This window comes from Salvelinus alpinus, chromosome 11, assembly GCF_045679555.1.
Source record: "Salvelinus alpinus chromosome 11, SLU_Salpinus.1, whole genome shotgun sequence".
NCBI lineage: Eukaryota > Metazoa > Chordata > Actinopteri > Salmoniformes > Salmonidae > Salvelinus > Salvelinus alpinus.
This window is the reverse complement of record NC_092096.1, coordinates 1,336,679-1,357,980: the sequence shown is the minus strand read 5'-3', so window position 1 is coordinate 1,357,980 and position 21,302 is coordinate 1,336,679. Positions and strand designations below refer to the sequence as shown.

Sequence of the window (21,302 nt, the reverse complement as noted above, 5' to 3'; positions counted from 1 at the left end):
CTGATCCAAGGTCCTATCACACAGCTCCTACCTGTAGAGGTCCCTGATCCAGGGTCCTATCACACAGCTCCTACCTCAACTATTACAGTAGAGGTCCCTGATCCAGGGTCCTATCACACAGCTCCTAGCTCAACTACTACTACTGTAGAGGTACCTGATCCAGGGTCCTATCAGACAGCTCCTAGCTCAACTATTACAGTAGAGGTACCTGATCCAGGGTCCTATCACACAGCTCCTAGCTCAACTATTACTGTAGAGGTCCCTGATCCAGGGTCCTATCAGACAGCTCCTACCTCAACTATTACAGTAGAGGTCCCTGATCCAGGGTCCTATCAGACAGCTCCTACCTGTAGAGGTCCCTGATCCAGGGTCCTATCACACAGCTCCTACCTGTAGAGGTCCCTGATCCAGGGTCCTATCACACAGCTCCTACCTCAACTATTACAGTAGAGGTCCCTGATCCAAGGTCCTATCAGACAGCTCCTACCTCAACTATTACAGTAGAGGTACCTGATCCAGGGTCCTATCAGACAGCTCCTACCTGTAGAGGTCCTGTACCTGATCCAGGGTCCTATCACACAGCTCCTACCTCAACTATTACTGTAGAGGTCCCTGATCCAAGGTCCTATCAGACAGCTCCTACCTCAACTATTACTGTAGAGGTCCTGTACCTGATCCAAGGTCCTATCAGACAGCTCCTACCTGTAGAGGTCCTGTACCTGATCCAGGGTCCTATCACACAGCTCCTACCTCAACTATTACTGTAGAGGTCCCTGATCCAAGGTCCTATCAGACAGCTCCTACCTCAACTATTACTGTAGAGGTCCTGTACCTGATCCGAGGTCCTATCAGACAGCTCCTACCTGTAGAGGTCCCTGATCCAAGGTCCTATCAGACTGCTCCTACCTCAACAACTATTACTGTAGAGATCCTGTCCCTGATCCAAGGTCCTATCAGACAGCTCCTACCTCAACTATTACTGTAGATGTCCGGTACCTGATCCAGGGTCCTATCAGACAGCTCCTACCTGTAGAGGTCTGGTACCTGATCCAGGGTCCTATCACACAGCTCCTACCTCAACTATTACTATAGAGGTCCTGTACCTGATCCAGGGTCCTATCAGACAGCTCCTACCTCAACTATTACTGTAGAGGTCCTGTACCTGATCCAGGGTCCTATCAGACAGCTTCTACCTCAACAACTATCACTGTAGAGGTCCTGTACCTGATCCAGGGTCCTATCAGACAGCTCCTACCTGTAGAGGTCCTGTACCTGATCCAAGGTCTTATCAGACAGCTCCTACCTGTAGAGGTCCTGTACCTGATCCAGGGTCCTATCAAACAGCTCCTACCTCAACTATTACTGTAGAGGTCCTGTACCTGATCCATGGTCCTATCAGACAGCTCCTACCTGTAGAGGTCTGGTACCTGATCCAGGGTCCTATCAGACAGCTCCTAGCTCAACTATTACTGTAGAGGTCCTGTACCTGATCCAAGGTCCTATCAGACTGCTCCTACCTGTAGAGGTCCTGCACCTGATCCAAGGTCCTATCAGACAGCTTCTACCTCAACTATTACTGTAGAGGTCCTGTACCTGATCCAAGGTCCTATCTTCTTACCTTTGTCTTTGAGATAAGACACAGTCTGTGACATCACAGGAGGGATGATCACTCCCTGGTTCTTCTCACCAATACTGAAACAGAACACGTCTAGTTCAGTAGGCATGCAGTATGGTACATCATATGAGTTAGCATAACCATGGTGGAAATATGGAGCAGCTAGGGGACGATTAAAGGGGACTCAGCTAAATACTCACTATCGCAGGCTGACTCCAAACTGCTGTGTGGGAAGAGGAGGTCTGGGGGGAGGAGTCTTAGATGAGGGGCGCAGACCTCCCTTCTGGGCCGCCTGCAGCCTCTCGTCATGCCTGTAGTAAATACATGGTCATATACTGTTGAAGTCGGGAAGTTTACATACACTTAGGTTGGAGTTATTAAAACTTGTTTTTCAACCACTCCACAAATTTCTTGTTAACAAACTATAGTTTTGGCAAGTCGGTTAGGACATCTACTTTGTGCATGACACAAGTAATTTTTCCAACAATTGTTTACAGACAGATTATTTCACTGTATCACAATTCCAGTGGGTCAGAAGTTTACATACACTAAGTTGACTGTGCCTTTTAAACAGCTTGGAAAATTCCAGAAAATGATGTCATGGCTTTAGAAGCTTGTGATAGGCTAATTGACATCATTTGAGTCAATTGGAGGTGTAGCTGTGGATGTATTTCAAGGCCTACCTTCAAACTCGGTGCCTCTTTGCTTGACATCATGGGAAAATCTAAAGAAATCAGCCAAGACCTCAGGATTTTGTTTTAGACCTCCACAAGTCTGGTTCATCTTTGGGAGCAATTTCCAAACGCCTGAAGGCACCACGTTCATCTGTACAAACAATAGTACACAAGTATAAACACCATGGGACCACGCAGCCGTCATACCGCTCAGGAAGGAGACGCGTTCTGCCTCCTAGAGATGAACGTACTTTGGTGCGAAAAGTGAAAATCAATCCCAGAACAACAGCAAAGGACCTTGTGAAGATGCTGCAGGAAACAGGTACAAAAGTATCTATATCCACAGTAAAATGAGTCCTATATCGACATAACCTGAAAGGCCGCTCAGCAAGAAAGCCACTGCTCCAAAACCGCCATAAAAAAAGGCCAGACTACGGTTTGCAACTGCACATGGGGACAAAGATCGTACTTTTCAGAGAAATGTCCTCTGGTCTGATGAAAAAAATATATACCTGTTTGGCCATAATGACCATCGTTATGTTTGGAGGAACAAGGGGGAGGCTTGCAAGCCGAAGAACACCATCCCAACCGTGAAGCACGGGGGTGGCAGCATCATGTTGTGGGGGTGCTTTGCTGCAAGAGGGACTGGTGCACTTCACAAAATAGATGGCTTCATGAGGATAGAAAATGATGTGGATATATTGAAGCAACATCTCAAGACATCAGTCAGGAAGTTAAAGCTTGGTTGCAAATGGGTCTTCCAAATGGATAATGACCCCAAGCATACTTCCAAAGTTGTGGCAAAATGGTTTAAGAACAACCAAGTCAAGGTTTTGGAGTGGCCATCACAAAGCCCTGACCTCAATCCTGTGGAAAATATGTGGGCAGAACTGAAAAAGCGTGTGCGAGCAAGGAGGCCTACAAACCTGACTCAGTTACACCAGCTCTGTCAAGAGGAATGGGCCAAAATTCACCTAACTTATTGTGGGAAGCTTGTGGAAGGCTACCCGAAACGTTTGACCCAAGTTAAACAATTTAAAAGGCAACGCTACCAAATACTAATTGAGTGCATGTAAACTTCTGACCCACTGGGATTGTGATGAAAGAAATAAAAGCTGAAATAAATAATTCTCTCTACTATTATTCTGACATTTCACATTCTTAAAATAAAGTGGTGATCCTAACTGACCTAAGACGGAATTTTTACTAGGATTAAATGTCAGGAATTGTGAAAAACTGAGTTTAAAAGTATTTGGCTAAGGTGTATGTAAACTTCCGACTTCAAATGTATGTTACATACATGAATACAGTACACTACCTCCGTGGTTGGTTGGATACATGAATACACGACCTTAGGGTATAGAGGTGTAACCTACCTGAGGACATCAGGTGGGATGATGAGCTGATCATAGCTCAGGTGATCTCTGAGCTCAGCCAGGTAGTTCACATAGGTCAGCTTCTTACCAAACTTGTGACTAAAACAGGAAGAACAGAGAGTTAGAAAGGTCAGTCAATATGCCAGATGTCTTTCATAGCCATGAATACTGTTGTGGAGACCAGACTTTAAAATGTACAGTACAGGCCTGAATGGCAACTTTACTGTAGATAGATGACTGGGCACCATACCTGAGTGGTTGGAATATACTGTATTCTAGATTATTACTGTAGAAAGATGACTGGGCACCATACCTGAGTGGTTGGAATATACTGTATTCTAGATTATTACTGTAGAAAGATGACTGGGCACCATACCTGAGTGGTTGGAATATACTGTATTCTAGATTATTACTGTAGATGACTGGGCACCGTACCTGATGAGTGGTTGGAATATACTGTATTCTAGATTATTACTGTAGAAAGATGACTGGGCACCATACCTGATGAGTGGTTGGAATATACTGTATTCTAGATTATTACTGTAGAAAGATGACTGGGCACCGTACCTGATGAGTGGTTGGAATATACTGTATTCTAGATTATTACTGTAGAAAGATGACTGGGCACCATACCTGATGAGTGGTTGGAATATACTGTATTCTAGATTATTACTGTAGATGACTGGGCACCATACCTGATGAGTGGTTGGAATATACTGTATTCTAGATTATTACTGTAGATGACTGGGCACCATACCTGATGAGTGGTTGGAATATACTGTATTCTAGATTATTACTGTAGATGACTGGGCACCATACCTGATGAGTGGTTGGAATATACTGTATTCTAGATTATTACTGTAGATGACTGGGCACCATACCTGATGAGTGGTTGGAATATACTGTATTCTAGATTATTACTGTAGATGACTGGGCACCATACCTGATGAGTGGTTGGAATATACTGTATTCTAGATTATTACTGTAGAAAGATGACTGGGCACCATACCTGATGAGTGGTTGGAATATACTGTATTCTAGATTATTACTGTAGAAAGATGACTGGGCACCATACCTGATGAGTGGTTGGAATATATTCCAGAGGATTCTGATGAAGTTAGTAGGATGGACGACATAGAGGGCTTTTAGGTTCTTCTTGTACCTGTCAGGAAATACACACACACACACACACACACACACACACACACACACACACACACACGCACACACACACACACACACACACACACACACACACACACACACACACGGTAAACATAATTCTGGGGAAAAAACTGTCTCGTCGAGTTATATTTTGATTGAGAGGGCTTGAAAAGTCGTAGGTTAGAGGTCAAGGTGACTTACTTCCTGTCAAATTCTTTGTATGCGTTTCGTAGCCATTGTAGCGAGGGCTTGTTGCTGCTGCGGAGACCATGGTGGAAGTACACTACCGTATAATCACTCTCTACATACTGGTCCAGAGTGTACATCAGATACCTACAACCAGGGAGAGGAGAGAGCAGAGCACTCAGGTAAACTGCCCAAAAATAAATGGAAACTCTGACGAAATGAGGGATAATAAAGTATATTGAAAGCAGGTGCTTCCACACAGGTGTGAATCCTGAGTTCATTAAGCAATTAACATCCCATCATGCTTAGGGTCATGTATAAAATTGCGTAACTAAAACATCCATCGCCAAAAACGCCAAAAACGCCAAAAAAAAAATGTGTTGTTTGATTCATTCTGGGGATTTTGAGGAAGTGAAATCGGCTTCCAGCCCACGACGTCTCTAGAGGGACAAACACCATTAACCAAAAGTGGATTCGGTCAGGAGGCACACCTTCAACACTGAAATCTAGTTTTTCTAATGAGCAACAGAAAAACATTACGTGCCATTCGGCATGTTCAGTGGCTCTTCAAGAGACTTACCCAGAACGACTCACAGCTGGAAAAGCTTCCAAAGGTGATTCTAACATGTATTGACACGGGGGTTTGTATACTTATGTAAATTAGATAATTCTATATTTCGTTTTCAAAAAATGTGCAAAAATGTCTAAAAACATGTTTTCACTTCGTCCCTGCAGGGTACTGTGACGTCCCTGCAGGGTACTGTGACGTCCCTGCAGGGTACTGTGACGTCCCTGCAGGGTACTGTGACGTCCCTGCAGGGTACTGTGACGTCCCTGCAGGGTACTGTGACGTCCCTGCAGGGTACTGTGACGTCCCTGCAGGGTACTGTGACGTCCCTGCAGGGTACTGCGACGTCCCTACAGGGTACTGTGACTGTGACGTCCTTACAGGGTACTGTGACTGTGACGTCCTTACAGGGTACTGTGACGTCCCTACAGGGTACTGTGACGTCCCTACAGGGTACTGTGACGTCCCTACAGGGTACTGTGACGTCCCTACAGGGTATTGCGTGTGGATGGATGAGAGGAAAATCAGTTGAATCCATTTTGAATTCAGGATGTAACACAAAAACATGTGGAATAAGTCCAGGGGTATGAAGACTTTCTGAAGGCTCTGTAAACATGGACTACATATAGCAGAACAGACCATAGAGGACGTCCTACAGAGGGAGATGTGGACTACATATAGCAGAACAGACCATAGAGGGAGATATGGACTACATATAGCAGAACAGACCGTAGAGGGAGATGTGGACTACATATAGCAGAACAGACCATAGAGGACGTCCTACAGAGGGAGATGTGGACTACATATAGCAGAACAGACCATAGAGGGAGATATGGACTACATATAGCAGAACAGACCATAGAGGGAGATGTGGACTACATATAGCAGAACAGACCATAGAGGGAGATGTGGACTACATATAGCAGAACAGACCATAGAGGACGTCCTACAGAGGGAGATGTGGACTACATATAGCAGAACAGACCATAGAGGACGATGTGGACTACATATAGCAGAACAGACCATAGAGGGAGATGTGGACTACATATAGCAGAACAGACCATAGAGGGAGATATGGACTACATATAGCAGAACAGACCATAGAGGGAGATGTGGACTACATATAGCAGAACAGACCATAGAGGGAGATGTGGACTACATATAGCAGAACAGACCATAGAGGGAGATGTGGACTACATATAGCAGAACAGACCATAGAGGGAGATGTGGACTACATATAGCAGAACAGACCATAGAGGGAGATGTGGACTACATATAGCAGAACAGACCATAGAGGGAGATGTGGACTACATATAGCAGAACAGACCATAGAGGGAGATATGGACTACATATAGCAGAACAGACCATAGAGGGAGATGTGGACTACATATAGCAGAACAGACCATAGAGGGAGATGTGGACTACATATAGCAGAACAGACCATAGAGGGAGATGTGGACTACATATAGCAGAACAGACCATAGAGGGAGATGTGGACTACATATAGCAGAACAGACCATAGAGGGAGATGTGGACTACATTTAGCAGAACAGACCATAGAGGGAGATGTGGACTACATATAGCAGAACAGACCACAGAGGACGTCCTACAGAGGGAGATATGGACTACATATAGCAGAACAGACCATAGAGGGAGATGTGGACTACATATAGCAGAACAGACCACAGAGGACGTCCTACAGAGGGAGATATGGACTACATATAGCAGAACAGACCATAGAGGGAGATGTGGACTACATATAGCAGAACAGACCATAGAGGGAGATGTGGACTACATATAGCAGAACAGACCATAGAGGGAGATATGGACTACATATAGCAGAACAGACCATAGAGGGAGATGTGGACTACATATAGCAGAACAGACCATAGAGGGAGATGTGGACTACATATAGCAGAACAGACCATAGAGGGAGATATGGACTACATATAGCAGAACAGACCATAGAGGGAGATATGGACTACATATAGCAGAACAGACCATAGAGGGAGATGTGGACTACATATAGCAGAACAGACCATAGAGGGAGATGTGGACTACATATAGCAGAACAGACCATAGAGGGAGATGTGGACTACATATAGCAGAACAGACCATAGAGGGAGATGTGGACTACATATAGCAGAACAGACCATAGAGGGAGATGTGGACTACATATAGCAGAACAGACCATAGAGGGAGATGTGGACTACATATAGCAGAACAGACCATAGAGGGAGATATGGACTACATATAGCAGAACAGACCATAGAGGGAGATGTGGACTACATATAGCAGAACAGACCATAGAGGGAGATGTGGACTACATATAGCAGAACAGACCATAGAGGGAGATGTGGACTACATATAGCAGAACAGACCACAGAGGGAGATGTGGACTACATATAGCAGAACAGACCATAGCGGGAGATGTGGACTACATATAGCAGAACAGACCACAGAGGGAGATGTGGACTACATATAGCAGAACAGACCATAGAGGGAGATGTGGACTACATATAGCAGAACAGACCATAGAGGGAGATATGGACTACATATAGCAGAACAGACCACAGAGGGAGATGTGGACTACATATAGCAGAACAGACCATAGAGGGAGATGTGGACTACATATAGCAGAACAGACCATAGAGGGAGATGTGGACTACATATAGCAGAACAGACCATAGAGGGAGATGTGGACTACATATAGCAGAACAGACCATAGAGGGAGATGTGGACTACATATAGCAGAACAGACCATAGAGGGAGATGTGGACTACATATAGCAGAACAGACCATAGAGGGAGATGTGGACTACATATAGCAGAACAGACCATAGAGGGAGATATGGACTACATATAGCAGAACAGACCATAGAGGGAGATATGGACTACATATAGCAGAACAGACCATAGAGGGAGATGTGGACTACATATAGCAGAACAGACCATAGAGGGAGATGTGGACTACATATAGCAGAACAGACCATAGAGGGAGATGTGGACTACATATAGCAGAACAGACCATAGAGGGAGATGTGGACTACATATAGCAGAACAGACCATAGAGGGAGATGTGGACTACATATAGCAGAACAGACCATAGAGGGAGATATGGACTACATATAGCAGAACAGACCATAGAGGGAGATGTGGACTACATATAGCAGAACAGACCATAGAGGGAGATGTGGACTACATATAGCAGAACAGACCATAGAGGGAGATGTGGACTACATATAGCAGAACAGACCATAGAGGGAGATATGGACTACATATAGCAGAACAGACCATAGAGGGAGATGTGGACTACATATAGCAGAACAGACCATAGAGGGAGATGTGGACTACATATAGCAGAACAGACCATAGAGGGAGATGTGGACTACATATAGCAGAACAGACCATAGAGGGAGATGTGGACTACATATAGCAGAACAGACCATAGAGGGAGATGTGGACTACATATAGCAGAACAGACCATAGAGGGAGATATGGACTACATATAGCAGAACAGACCATAGAGGGAGATGTGGACTACATATAGCAGAACAGACCATAGAGGGAGATGTGGACTACATATAGCAGAACAGACCATAGAGGGAGATGTGGACTACATATAGCAGAACAGACCACAGAGGGAGATGTGGACTACATATAGCAGAACAGACCATAGCGGGAGATGTGGACTACATATAGCAGAACAGACCACAGAGGGAGATGTGGACTACATATAGCAGAACAGACCATAGAGGGAGATGTGGACTACATATAGCAGAACAGACCATAGAGGGAGATATGGACTACATATAGCAGAACAGACCACAGAGGGAGATGTGGACTACATATAGCAGAACAGACCATAGAGGGAGATGTGGACTACATATAGCAGAACAGACCATAGAGGGAGATGTGGACTACATATAGCAGAACAGACCATAGAGGGAGATGTGGACTACATATAGCAGAACAGACCATAGAGGGAGATGTGGACTACATATAGCAGAACAGACCATAGAGGGAGATGTGGACTACATATAGCAGAACAGACCATAGAGGGAGATGTGGACTACATATAGCAGAACAGACCATAGAGGGAGATATGGACTACATATAGCAGAACAGACCATAGAGGGAGATATGGACTACATATAGCAGAACAGACCATAGAGGGAGATGTGGACTACATATAGCAGAACAGACCATAGAGGGAGATGTGGACTACATATAGCAGAACAGACCATAGAGGGAGATGTGGACTACATATAGCAGAACAGACCATAGAGGGAGATGTGGACTACATATAGCAGAACAGACCATAGAGGGAGATGTGGACTACATATAGCAGAACAGACCACAGAGGGAGATGTGGACTACATATAGCAGAACAGACCATAGAGGGAGATGTGGACTACATATAGCAGAACAGACCATAGCGGGAGATGTGGACTACATATAGCAGAACAGACCATAGAGGGAGATGTGGACTACATATAGCAGAACAGACCATAGAGGGAGATGTGGACTACATATAGCAGAACAGACCATAGAGGGAGATGTGGACTACATATAGCAGAACAGACCATAGAGGGAGATGTGGACTACATATAGCAGAACAGACCATAGAGGGAGATGTGGACTACATATAGCAGAACAGACCATAGAGGGAGATGTGGACTACAGGGTCAAGGGTCAAGTGGGGTCGTGTACATAAACATCACATATCATGTGTCCTGACTCACTGCAGCAGGTGGTGGTGGTTGAGCTGATGGGAGGGGGGCATCAGGCAGCTACTGAAGACAACGAGCTTCCTGCCATAGTTATCATCACCTGGAGAGAACAGGAGGAACAGAGAGGAGAGAACACGAGGAGAGAACAGAGAGAACACATCAGCACATTAATCTGCTTTAGAAACGGTCAGGAGCCGAACTACATACATAGACAGCGTGTCAGTTTCCAGTTCGGGGAACATCATTTCACCATAAACTATGCACCTTTATAATAAAGCATTACACGCAGAATCACATTTGAGAATGGTGTTCTCCCACTAATTAATAGCATTCTGGAACAGTCCTGCTTATAGCCTACTGCCGTGTGCACTGCTGCCATTTTGTGAAGATGTTCAAGCTAAAACTCTGATCTGGTGCATCAGCTTCATTGCTTTTAAAATGTGTTTTGATGCTGGTGGTTGGATTTAATTTGGGATCTGTCGCATCCCACACCTGTCTCAGACTCTGTTTGGAATATTTCTCTCACACAGAAGGACAAGTTGACCAATAGAATACAGAGCATTCAGAAAGTATTCAGACCCCTTACCCTTTTCCCACATTTTGTTACGTTACAACCTCATTCTAAAATGGATTAAATACATGTTTTCCCTCAATCTGCACACAACACCCCATAATGACAAAGCAAAAACAGATTTTTAGAGAACCTATAATTTTTTTATTTTTTTGAAATACCTTATTTACATAAGTATTCAGACTCGAAATTGAGCTCCGGATGTTTCTACAACTTGATTGGAGTCCACCTGAGGTAAATTCTATTGATTGCACAGGACTTAGAAAAGCACACACCTGTCTATATAAGGTCCCACAGTTGACAGTGCACGTCAGAGCAAAAACCAAGACATGAGGTCGAAGGAATTGGCCGTAGAGCACTTTGTGACATCGGTTGATGTAAAAAGGGCTTTATAAATACATTTGAATGATAAATCTGATTGATAGAGCTCCGAGACAGGATTGTGTCGAGGCACAGATCTAGGGAAGGGTACCAAAAAAATTATGCAGCATTGAAGGTCCCCAAGAACACAGTGGCCTCCATCATTCTTAAATGGAAGAAGTTTGGAACCACCAAGACTCTTCCTAGAGCTGACCGCCTGGCAAAACTGACCAATCTGTGGAGAAGGGCCTTGGTCAAGGAGGTGACCAAGAACCCGATGGTCACTCTGACAGAGCTCTAGAGTTCCTCTGTGGAGATGGGAGAACCTTCCAGAAGGACAACCATCTCTGCAGCACTCCACCAATCAGGCCTTTATGGTAGAGTGGCCAAACGGAAGCCAATCCTCAGTAAAAAGGCACGACAGCCCGCTGGGAGTTTGCCAAAAGGCACCTAAAGGACTCTCAGACCATAAGAAACAAGATTCTCTAGTCTGATGAAACCAAGATTGAACTCTTTGGCCTGAATGCCAAGCGTCACGTCTGGAGGAAACCTGGCACCATCCCTACGGTGAAGCATGGTGGTGGCAGCATCATGCTGTAGGGATGTTTTTCAGCGGCAGGGACTGGGAGACTAGTCAGGATTGAGGGTAGATTACCGGAGCAAAGTGCAGAGAGATCCTTGATGCAGAGCGCTCTGGACCTCAGACTGGTGCGAAGGTTCACCTTCCAACAGGACAACGACCCATAGCACACGGCCAAGACAACGCAGGAGTGGCTTCGGGACAAGTCTCTGAATGTCCTTGAGTGGCCCAGCCAGAGCCCGGACTTGAACCCGATCGAACATCTCTAGAGAGACCTGAAAATAGCTGTGCAGCGACGCTCCCCATCCAACCTGACAGAGCTTGAGAGGATCTGCAGAGAAGAATGGGAGAAACTCCCCAAATACAGGTGTGCCAAGCTTGTAGCGTCATACCCAAGAAGACTCAAGGCTGTAATCACTGACAAAGGTGCTTCAACAAAGTACTGAATTAAGGGTCTGAATATTTATGTAAATGTGATATCAGTTTTTTATTGGAATAAATTTGCAGACATTTCTCAACCTATTTCTGCTTTGTCATTATGGGGTATTGTGATGTCATTAGGGGGTATTGTGATGTCATTATGGGGTATTGTGATGTCATTATGGGGTATTGTGATGTCATTATGGGGTATTGTGTGTAGATTAATGAGGGGGAAAAACTATTTAATCAATTTTAGAATAAGGCTATAAAGTAACAATGTGGAAAAAGGGGTCTGAATACTTTCCAAATGCACTCTAGGTCAACGTTTGTACGATGGCGGATGGTAGATTGACAGGATAGTGTTTTTGCTGTTCGTTAAGCCGACTCATCCTGTTGTCTGATGAACAGTAAATGTGGACAGTTCTTCCAATATGCACCTCGGGAATTTGATAAGAATGCACAATTTCAATTTTTTTCAGCTATTATCAATTATATTCTTCACACTATAAAATAATGCCACGGTAATTCTAAGCAAATCTCGTCTGCTTAATGAACTAGTGTAGCCCACAGCCACATGGCACAGCCACATCAGGACAACTCAGAGGATGCTATTCTGTTCTTCTGAAATAGACTAGTAGTTTGAAATAGTTCTTCATGTTTCTTTAGACCGGTCTAAAATAAATTATGTATTTATTAGGAAGGTTTAGACTATATTTCATGGATTTATTAGTCTTTTTCAAATGTAGATGTTACAAAGGTCTGGATCTGTGTCTTGTAGGGGGCGGGGCCACAGCCCTAGGTGGTGGTGGGGGGGGGGTGCACAGCCCTAGGTGGTGGTGGGGGGGGTGCACAGCCCTAGGTGGTGGGGGGGGGGGTGCACAGCCCTAGGTGGTGGGGGGGGGGGGGGGGGCACAGCCCTAGGTGGTGGTGGGGGGGGTGCACAGCCCTAGGTGGTGGTGGGGGGGGTGCACAGCCCTAGGTGGTGGGGGGGGCACAGCCCTAGGTGGTGGGGGGGGGCACAGCCCTAGGTGGTGGGGGGGCACAGCCCTAGGTGGTGGGGGGGGGGGCCCACAGCCCTAGGTGGTGGGGGCACAGCCCTAGGTGGGGGGGGGGGGGGGGCACAGCCCTAGGTGGTGGGGTGGGGGGGGGGGCAGGTTTAATAACTCACCTGTGACCTGCAGGATCCCGTGTCGAGCCACATCGTAGTAGGGGTGAGAGGTGTCCTGGCTGAAGCTGGCTCTACTCGGGGCTGGAGGGCGATCCGGACGGTACCCATGACGACCCTGTTCCTCATCTTCCTCCTTCTGCAGCTCTGAGGAGACAAATAGAGGGTCGCATTGTTACAGCTATACGGGCCATGTTACAGTTCCAGTGATAGGCCCGCTCTGTAGACTCTGTGGTTGAATGGGATCCTCGGGACGTCCCTAAGTGGGCAGGGCTCTATGAAATCTGTCATGTGGAGAACGCGGACGGAGTCAAACGGAAATCGATTGGACTTAGTAGGGAGTCAACTAAATGTTTTGAAAATGTAATGGATTGTATAGGGCAATGGGTTAGGATTTAGGGTACGGACATCCCAAGGATCCCGGATAGCACTAAACGTTGATTAAACAACCACGTTGAACCAACAAGTAGACTGTAAATGTTAGTGTTGCTCTGTAGCACACTGAGGAGGATCATGACAATGTTACACATCTTTCAAAATACTCTTTCATAACGTCACTACAACGACACATAACTAGTCCTGAACAGACTACTACTACTGACTAGGTTATGACATCACTACAACGACACATAACTAGTCCTGTACAGACTACTGACTAGGTTATGACATCACTACAACGACACATAACTAGTCCTGTAACAGACTACTACTACTGACTAGGTTATGACATCACTACAATGACACATAACTAGTCCTGTAACAGACTACTACTACTGACTAGGTTATGACGTCACTACAACGACACATAACTAGTCCTGTAACATACTACTGACTAGGTTATGACATCACTACAATGACACATAACTAGTCCTGTAATAGACTACTACTACTGACTAGGTTATGACATCACTACAACGACACATAACTAGTCCTGTAACAGACTACTACTACTGACTAGGTTATGACATCACTACAACGACACATAACTAGTCCTGTAACAGACTACTACTACTGACTAGGTTATGACATCACTACAATGACACATAACTAGTCCTGTAACATACTACTGACTAGGTTATGACATCACTACAATGACGCATAACTAGTCCTGTAACAGACTACTACTACTGACTAGGTTATGACGTCACTACAACGACACATAACTAGTCCTGTAACAGACTACTACTACTGACTAGGTTATGACATCACTACAACGACACATAACTAGTCCTGTAACAGACTACTACTACTGACTAGGTTATGACGTCACTACAACGACACATAACTAGTCCTGTAACAGACTACTACTACTGACTAGGTTATGACATCACTACAACGACACATAACTAGTCCTGTAACAGACTACTACTACTGACTAGGTTATGACATCACTACAACGACACATAACTAGTCCTGTAACAGACTACTACTACTGACTAGGTTATGACGTCACTACAACGACACATAACTAGTCCTGTAACAGACTACTACTACTGACTAGGTTATGACATCACTACAACGACACATAACTAGTCCTGTAACAGACTACTACTACTGACTAGGTTATGACGTCACTACAACGACACATAACTAGTCCTGTAACAGACTACTACTACTGACTAGGTTATGACATCACTACAACGACACATAACTAGTCCTGTAACAGACTACTACTACTGACTAGGTTATGACGTCACTACAACGACACATAACTAGTCCTGTAACAGACTACTACTACTGACTAGGTTATGACGTCACTACAACGACACATAACTAGTCCTGTACAGACTACTGACCAGGTTATGACGTCACTACAACGACACATAACTAGTCCTGTAACAGACTACTACTACTGACTAGGTTATGACGTCACTACAATGACACATAACTAGTCCTGTACAGACTACTACTACTGACTAGGTTATGACATCACTACAATGACACATAACTAGTCCTGTAACAGACTACTACTACTGACTAGGTTATGACATCACTACAACGACACATAACTAGTCCTGTAACAGACTACTACTACTGACTAGGTTATGACGTCACTACAACGACACATAACTAGTCCTGTAACAGACTACTACTACTGACTAGGTTATGACATCACTACAACGACACATAACTAGTCCTGTAACAGACTACTACTACTGACTAGGTTATGACATCACTACAATGACACATAACTAGTCCTGTACAGACTACTACTACTGACTAGGTTATGACATCACTACAACGACACATAACTAGTCCTGTAACAGACTACTACTACTGACTAGGTTATGACATCACTACAATGACACATAACTAGTCCTGTAACAGAATACTACTACTAACCTGGTTAAGGGCCCATTCCTTTCTAAACATTTTGATTAATGAGAATAATTTAACATCCATATAAATCTCTCCTCTATAAATTCACATCCATTTCCTGGGTCATGTTGGGTCTTCCTGTCCGTTGCTGTTTCCGCCCCAAAAACTGATAATCCACAGAAAACAAAACGGATAATAAAAAGTTCCAAAAAAACAGGGACTGGAAACGGTGTCCTAATCTCGATCAGTGTTTACCCTGCTCTGCCCAGCGGTCCAGAGGGAAGGAAACCAGAAATACTGACTGTGGCTCAAATGGAATCCTATTCCCTATAGAGAAGAGGACTTATGAGCAGAGCCCTAAGGGCCCTTGTCAAGTGTAGTGCACTATATAGGGAGCCGGTTGGGAGGAACCCAGACATGGTGGAGAAACAAAAGCTACCCAGAGGACTCTTGTTGTTTATTCTGGGGGACAATGAGACCTTTTACCCTTCTAGTTTCTACTGCCTCTCTCATAACGTCTACTGGGATAGTTCCAACAACAATACAGGTCTCAGCACTACTGCTCTGTCAAACTAATGGACTAACTGTGGAATGTGGACACTACTGCTCAGTCAAACTAATGGACTAACTGTGGAATGTGGACACTACTGCTCAGTCAAACTAATGGACTAACTGTGGAATGGGGAAGACACTACTGCTCAGTCAAACTAATGGACTAACTGTGGAATAGGAAGACACTACTGCTCTGTCAAACTAATGGACTAACTGTGGAATGGGAAGACACTACTGCTCAGTCAAACTAATGGACTAACTGTGGAATGGGAAGACACTACTGCTCAGTCAAACTAATGGACTAACTGTGGAATGGGGACACACTACTGCTCAGTCAAACTAATGGACTAACTGTGGAATGGGAAGACACTACTGCTCAGTCAAACTAATGGACTAACTGTGGAATGGGAAGACACTACTGCTCAGTCAAACTAATGGACTAACTGTGGAATGGGAAGACACTACTGCTCAGTCAAACTAATGGACTAACTGTGGAATAGGAAGACACTACTGCTCTGTCAAACTAATGGACTAACTGTGGAATGGGAAGACACTACTGCTCAGTCAAACTAATGGACTAACTGTGAAATGGGAAGACACTACTGCTCAGTCAAACTAATGGACTAACTGTGAAATGGGAAGACACTACTGCTCAGTCAAACTAATGGACTAACTGTGGAATGGGAAGACACTACTGCTCAGTCAAACTAATGGACTAACTGTGGAATAGGAAGACACTACTGCTCTGTCAAACTAATGGACTAACTGTGGAATGGGAAGACACTACTGCTCAGTCAAACTAATGGACTAACTGTGAAATGGGAAGACACTACTGCTCAGTCAAACTAATGGACTAACTGCGGAATGGGGAAGACACTACTGCTCAGTCAAACTAATGGACTAACTGTGGAATGGGAAGACACTACTGCTCAGTCAAACTAATGGACTAACTGTGGAATGGGAAGACACTACTGCTCAGTCAAACTAATGGACTAACTGTGGAATGGGAAGACACTACTGCTCAGTCAAACTAATGGACTAACTGTGGAATGGGAAGACACTACTGCTCAGTCAAACTAATGGACTAACTGTGAAATGGGAAGACACTACTGCTCAGTCAAACTAATGGACTAACTGCGGAATGGGGAAGACACTACTGCTCAGTCAAACTAATGGACTAACTGTGGAATGGGAAGACACTACTGCTCAGTCAAACTAATGGACTAACTGTGGAATGGGAAGACACTACTGCTCAGTCAAACTAATGGACTAACTGCGGAATGGGGAAGACACTACTGCTCAGTCAAACTAATGGACTAACTGTGGAATGGGAAGACACTACTGCTCAGTCAAACTAATGGACTAACTGTGGAATGGGAAGACACTACTGCTCAGTCAAACTAATGGACTAACTGTGGAATGGGGAAGACACTACTGCTCAGTCAAACTAATGGACTAACTGTGGAATGGGAAGACACTACTGCTCTGTCAAACTAATGGACTAACTGTGGAATGGGGAAGACACTACTGCTCAGTCAAACTAATGGACTAACTGTGGAATGGGAAGACACTACTGCTCAGTCAAACTAATGGACTAACTGTGGAATGGGAAGACACTACTGCTCAGTCAAACTAATGGACTAACTGTGGAATGGGAAGACACTACTGCTCAGTCAAACTAATGGACTAACTGTGGAATGGGAAGACACTACTGCTCAGTCAAACTAATGGTCTAGGGCATCCCGGGTGGCGCAGTGGTCTAAGGCACTGCATCGCAGTGCTAGCTGTGCCAGCAGAGATTCTGGGTTTGAGTCCAGGCTCTGTCGCAGCCGGCCGCGACCGGGAGGTCCGCGGGGCGACGCACAATTGGCCCAGCGCCATCCGGGTTAGGGAGGGTTTGGCAGGCAGGGATATCCTTGTCTCATCGCACACTAGCGACTCCTGTGGCGGGCCGGGCGCAGTGCACTCTGACCGGGTCCTCCGACACATTGGTGCGGCTGGCTTCCGGGTTGGATGGGTGCTTGTGTCAAGAAGCAGTGCGGCTTGGTTGGGTTGTTTCTCGGAGGACGCACGGCTCTCGCCTCTCCCGAGTCCGTACGGGAGTTGCAGAGATGAGACAAGACTGTAACTACCAATTGGAAACCACGAAATTGGGTAGAAAAAAGGAATACAAAATTAAATAATAAAATAAAACTAATGGTGTAACTGTGGAATGGGAAGGATATTGTTACGATCCTCCTTCCAGGAAGGAGAACAGTCAGCTGTGGTCACAAAAACATAAAGACCTGTTGATATTCTAGGTACTTTCCAGCTGCCTGGTTTTCCTGGTGTGACGGAATGTTGAGCAGCTAACACTTGGCCACATGACCTCCCAGTCCTCGGCTTGGCAGAGAGGAGGAAGAAGGGAGAGAGGAGGAAGAAGCGAGAGAGGAGCTGCCACTAAGACTGACAGAGGAGAGGGAATGTGAGCCCTGCCCAGATTTGTTAATTACCACCAGCTTCCCTCCTCCTCTCCAAGCCCCTCCAGATACAATTACGAGCTGGGCCTCTTATCAGCAAGATGACCCCGTCCTCCTCCTCCTTCATATCCCTCTCCTCCTCCTCCTTCATATCCCTCTCCTCCTCCTCCTTCATATCCCTCTCCTCCTCCTCCTTCATATCCCTCTCCTCCTCCTCCTCCTTCATATCCCTCTCCTCCTCCTCCTTCATATCCCTCTCCTCCTCCTTCATATCCCGCTCCTCCTCCTCCTCCTTCATATCCCTCTCCTCCTCCTTCATATCCCTCTCCTCCTCCTCCTCCTTCATATCCCTCTCCTCCTCCTCCTTCATATCCCTCTCCTCCTCCTTCATATCCCGCTCCTCCTCCTCCTCCTTCATATCCCTCTCCTCCTCCTTCATATCCCTCTCCTCCTCCTTCATATCCCTCTCCTCCTCCTTCATATCCCTCTCCTCCTCCTCCTCCTTCATATCCCTCTCCTCCTCCTCCTCCTCCTTCATATCCCTCTCCTCCTCCTCCTCCTTCATATCCCTCTCCTCCTCCTCCTCCTTCATATCCCTCTCCTCCTCCTCCTCCTTGTAAAATTGCCCGTTCTAAAAACAGCTTTGTGTGATGCAGAATGTGGTTGGGAGGAAACTAAGCCTGTTTGTGTTTGGGTCCCCTGACTGAATCATATCCTCTGTTCTGAGACCAGTCAGTAAGTCTGACTCACAGAGGAGAGGGGGTCAGACAGATCTTAGCTACATGGTCAATGACAGCCTGAGTGTTTGTGGGCCGTGTCATGGTGAGAGATTGGTCCCTCTTCAGTTAGATCTAGGGCATTGATCATTTCCCCCTTCTAATGACCATGATACTGTAGGAGACAGACTAGAGAGAACATCTACCTGTAACACCACTGACCCAGTACGCTTTAGAGAGAACATCTACCTGTAACACCACTGACCCAGTACGCTTTAGAGAGAACATCTACCTGTAACACCACTGACCCAGTACGCTTTAGAGAGAACATCTACCTGTAACACCACTGACCCAGTACGCTTTAGAGAGAACATCTACCTGTAACACCACTGACCCAGTACGCTTTAGAGAGAACATCTACCTGTAACACCACTGACCCAGTACGCTGTAGAGAGAACATCTACCTGTAACCCCACTGACCCAGTACGCTTTAGAGAGAACATCTACCTGTAACACCACTGACCCAGTACGCTTTAGAGAGAACATCTACCTGTAACACCACTGACCCAGTACGCTTTAGAGAGAACATCTACCTGTAACACCACTGACCCAGTACGCTTTAGAGAGAACATCTACCTGTAACCCCACTGACCCAGTACGCTTTAGAGAGAACATCTACCTGTAACACCACTGACCCAGTACGCTTTAGAGAGAACATCTACCTGTAACACCACTGACCCAGTACGCTTTAGAGAGAACATCTACCTGTAACCCCACTGACCCAGTACGCTTTAGAGAGAACATCTACCTGTAACACCACTGACCCAGTACGCTTTAGAGAGAACATCTACCTGTAACACCACTGACCCAGTACGCTTTAGAGAGAACATCTACCTGTAACACCACTGACCCAGTACGCTTTAGAGAGAACATCTACCTGTAACACCACTGACCCAGTACGCTTTAGAGAGAACATCTACCTGTAACACCACTGACCCAGTACGCTTTAGAGAGAACATCTACCTGTAACCCCACTGACCCAGTACGCTTTAGAGAGAACATCTACCTGTAACACCACTGACCCAGTACGCTTTAGAGAGAACATCTACCTGTAACACCACTGACCCAGTACGCTTTAGAGAGAACATCTACCTGTAACACCACTGACCCAGTACGCTTTAGAGAGAACATCTACCTGTAACACCACTGACCCAGTACGCTTTAGAGAGAACATCTACCTGTAACACCACTGACCCAGTACGCTTTAGAGAGAACATCTACCTGTAACACCACTGACCCAGTACGCTTTAGAGAGAACATCTACCTGTAACACCACTGACCCAGTACGCTGTAGAGAGAACATCTACCTGTAACACCACTGACCCAGTACGCTTTAGAGAGAACATCTACCTGTAACACCACTGACCCAGTACGCTTTAGAGAGAACATCTACCTGTAACACCACTGACCCAGTACGCTTTAGAGAGAACATCTACCTGTAACACCACTGACCCAGTACGCTTTAGAGAGAACATCTACCTGTAACACCACTGACCCAGTACGCTGTAGAGAGAACATCTACCTGTAACACCACTGACCCAGTACGCTTTAGAGAGAACATCTACCTGTAACACCACTGACCCAGTACGCTTTAGAGAGAACATCTACCTGTAACACCACTGACCCAGTAGGGTTTAGAGAGAACATCTACCTGTAACACCACTGACCCAGTAGGGTTTAGAGAGAACATCTACCTGTAACACCACTGACCCAGTACCCTTTAGAGAGAACATCTACCTGTAACACCACTGACCCTGTAGGGTTTAGAGAGAACATCTACCTGTA

At 45.5% G+C, this 21,302-nt stretch overlaps 1 protein-coding gene across 2 annotated transcripts in view; it reads right to left on the bottom strand.

Annotated features, from left to right (window-relative positions):
* LOC139533456 (rho GTPase-activating protein 8-like) overlaps positions 1–21,302 on the bottom strand; it is a 47,046-nt gene that overhangs the window by 18,077 nt on the left and 7,667 nt on the right. For both annotated transcript variants that reach the window (XM_071331485.1, XM_071331486.1), the window contains 7 exons: positions 13,415–13,558; positions 10,328–10,415; positions 5,031–5,162; positions 4,741–4,827; positions 3,666–3,764; positions 1,816–1,926; positions 1,619–1,692 (listed from right to left, as the gene is read on the bottom strand). In XM_071331485.1, the coding sequence (XP_071187586.1) occupies positions 1,619–1,692; positions 1,816–1,926; positions 3,666–3,764; positions 4,741–4,827; positions 5,031–5,162; positions 10,328–10,415; positions 13,415–13,558 (735 nt within the window). The remainder of the gene's footprint in view (positions 1–1,618; positions 1,693–1,815; positions 1,927–3,665; positions 3,765–4,740; positions 4,828–5,030; positions 5,163–10,327; positions 10,416–13,414; positions 13,559–21,302) is intronic.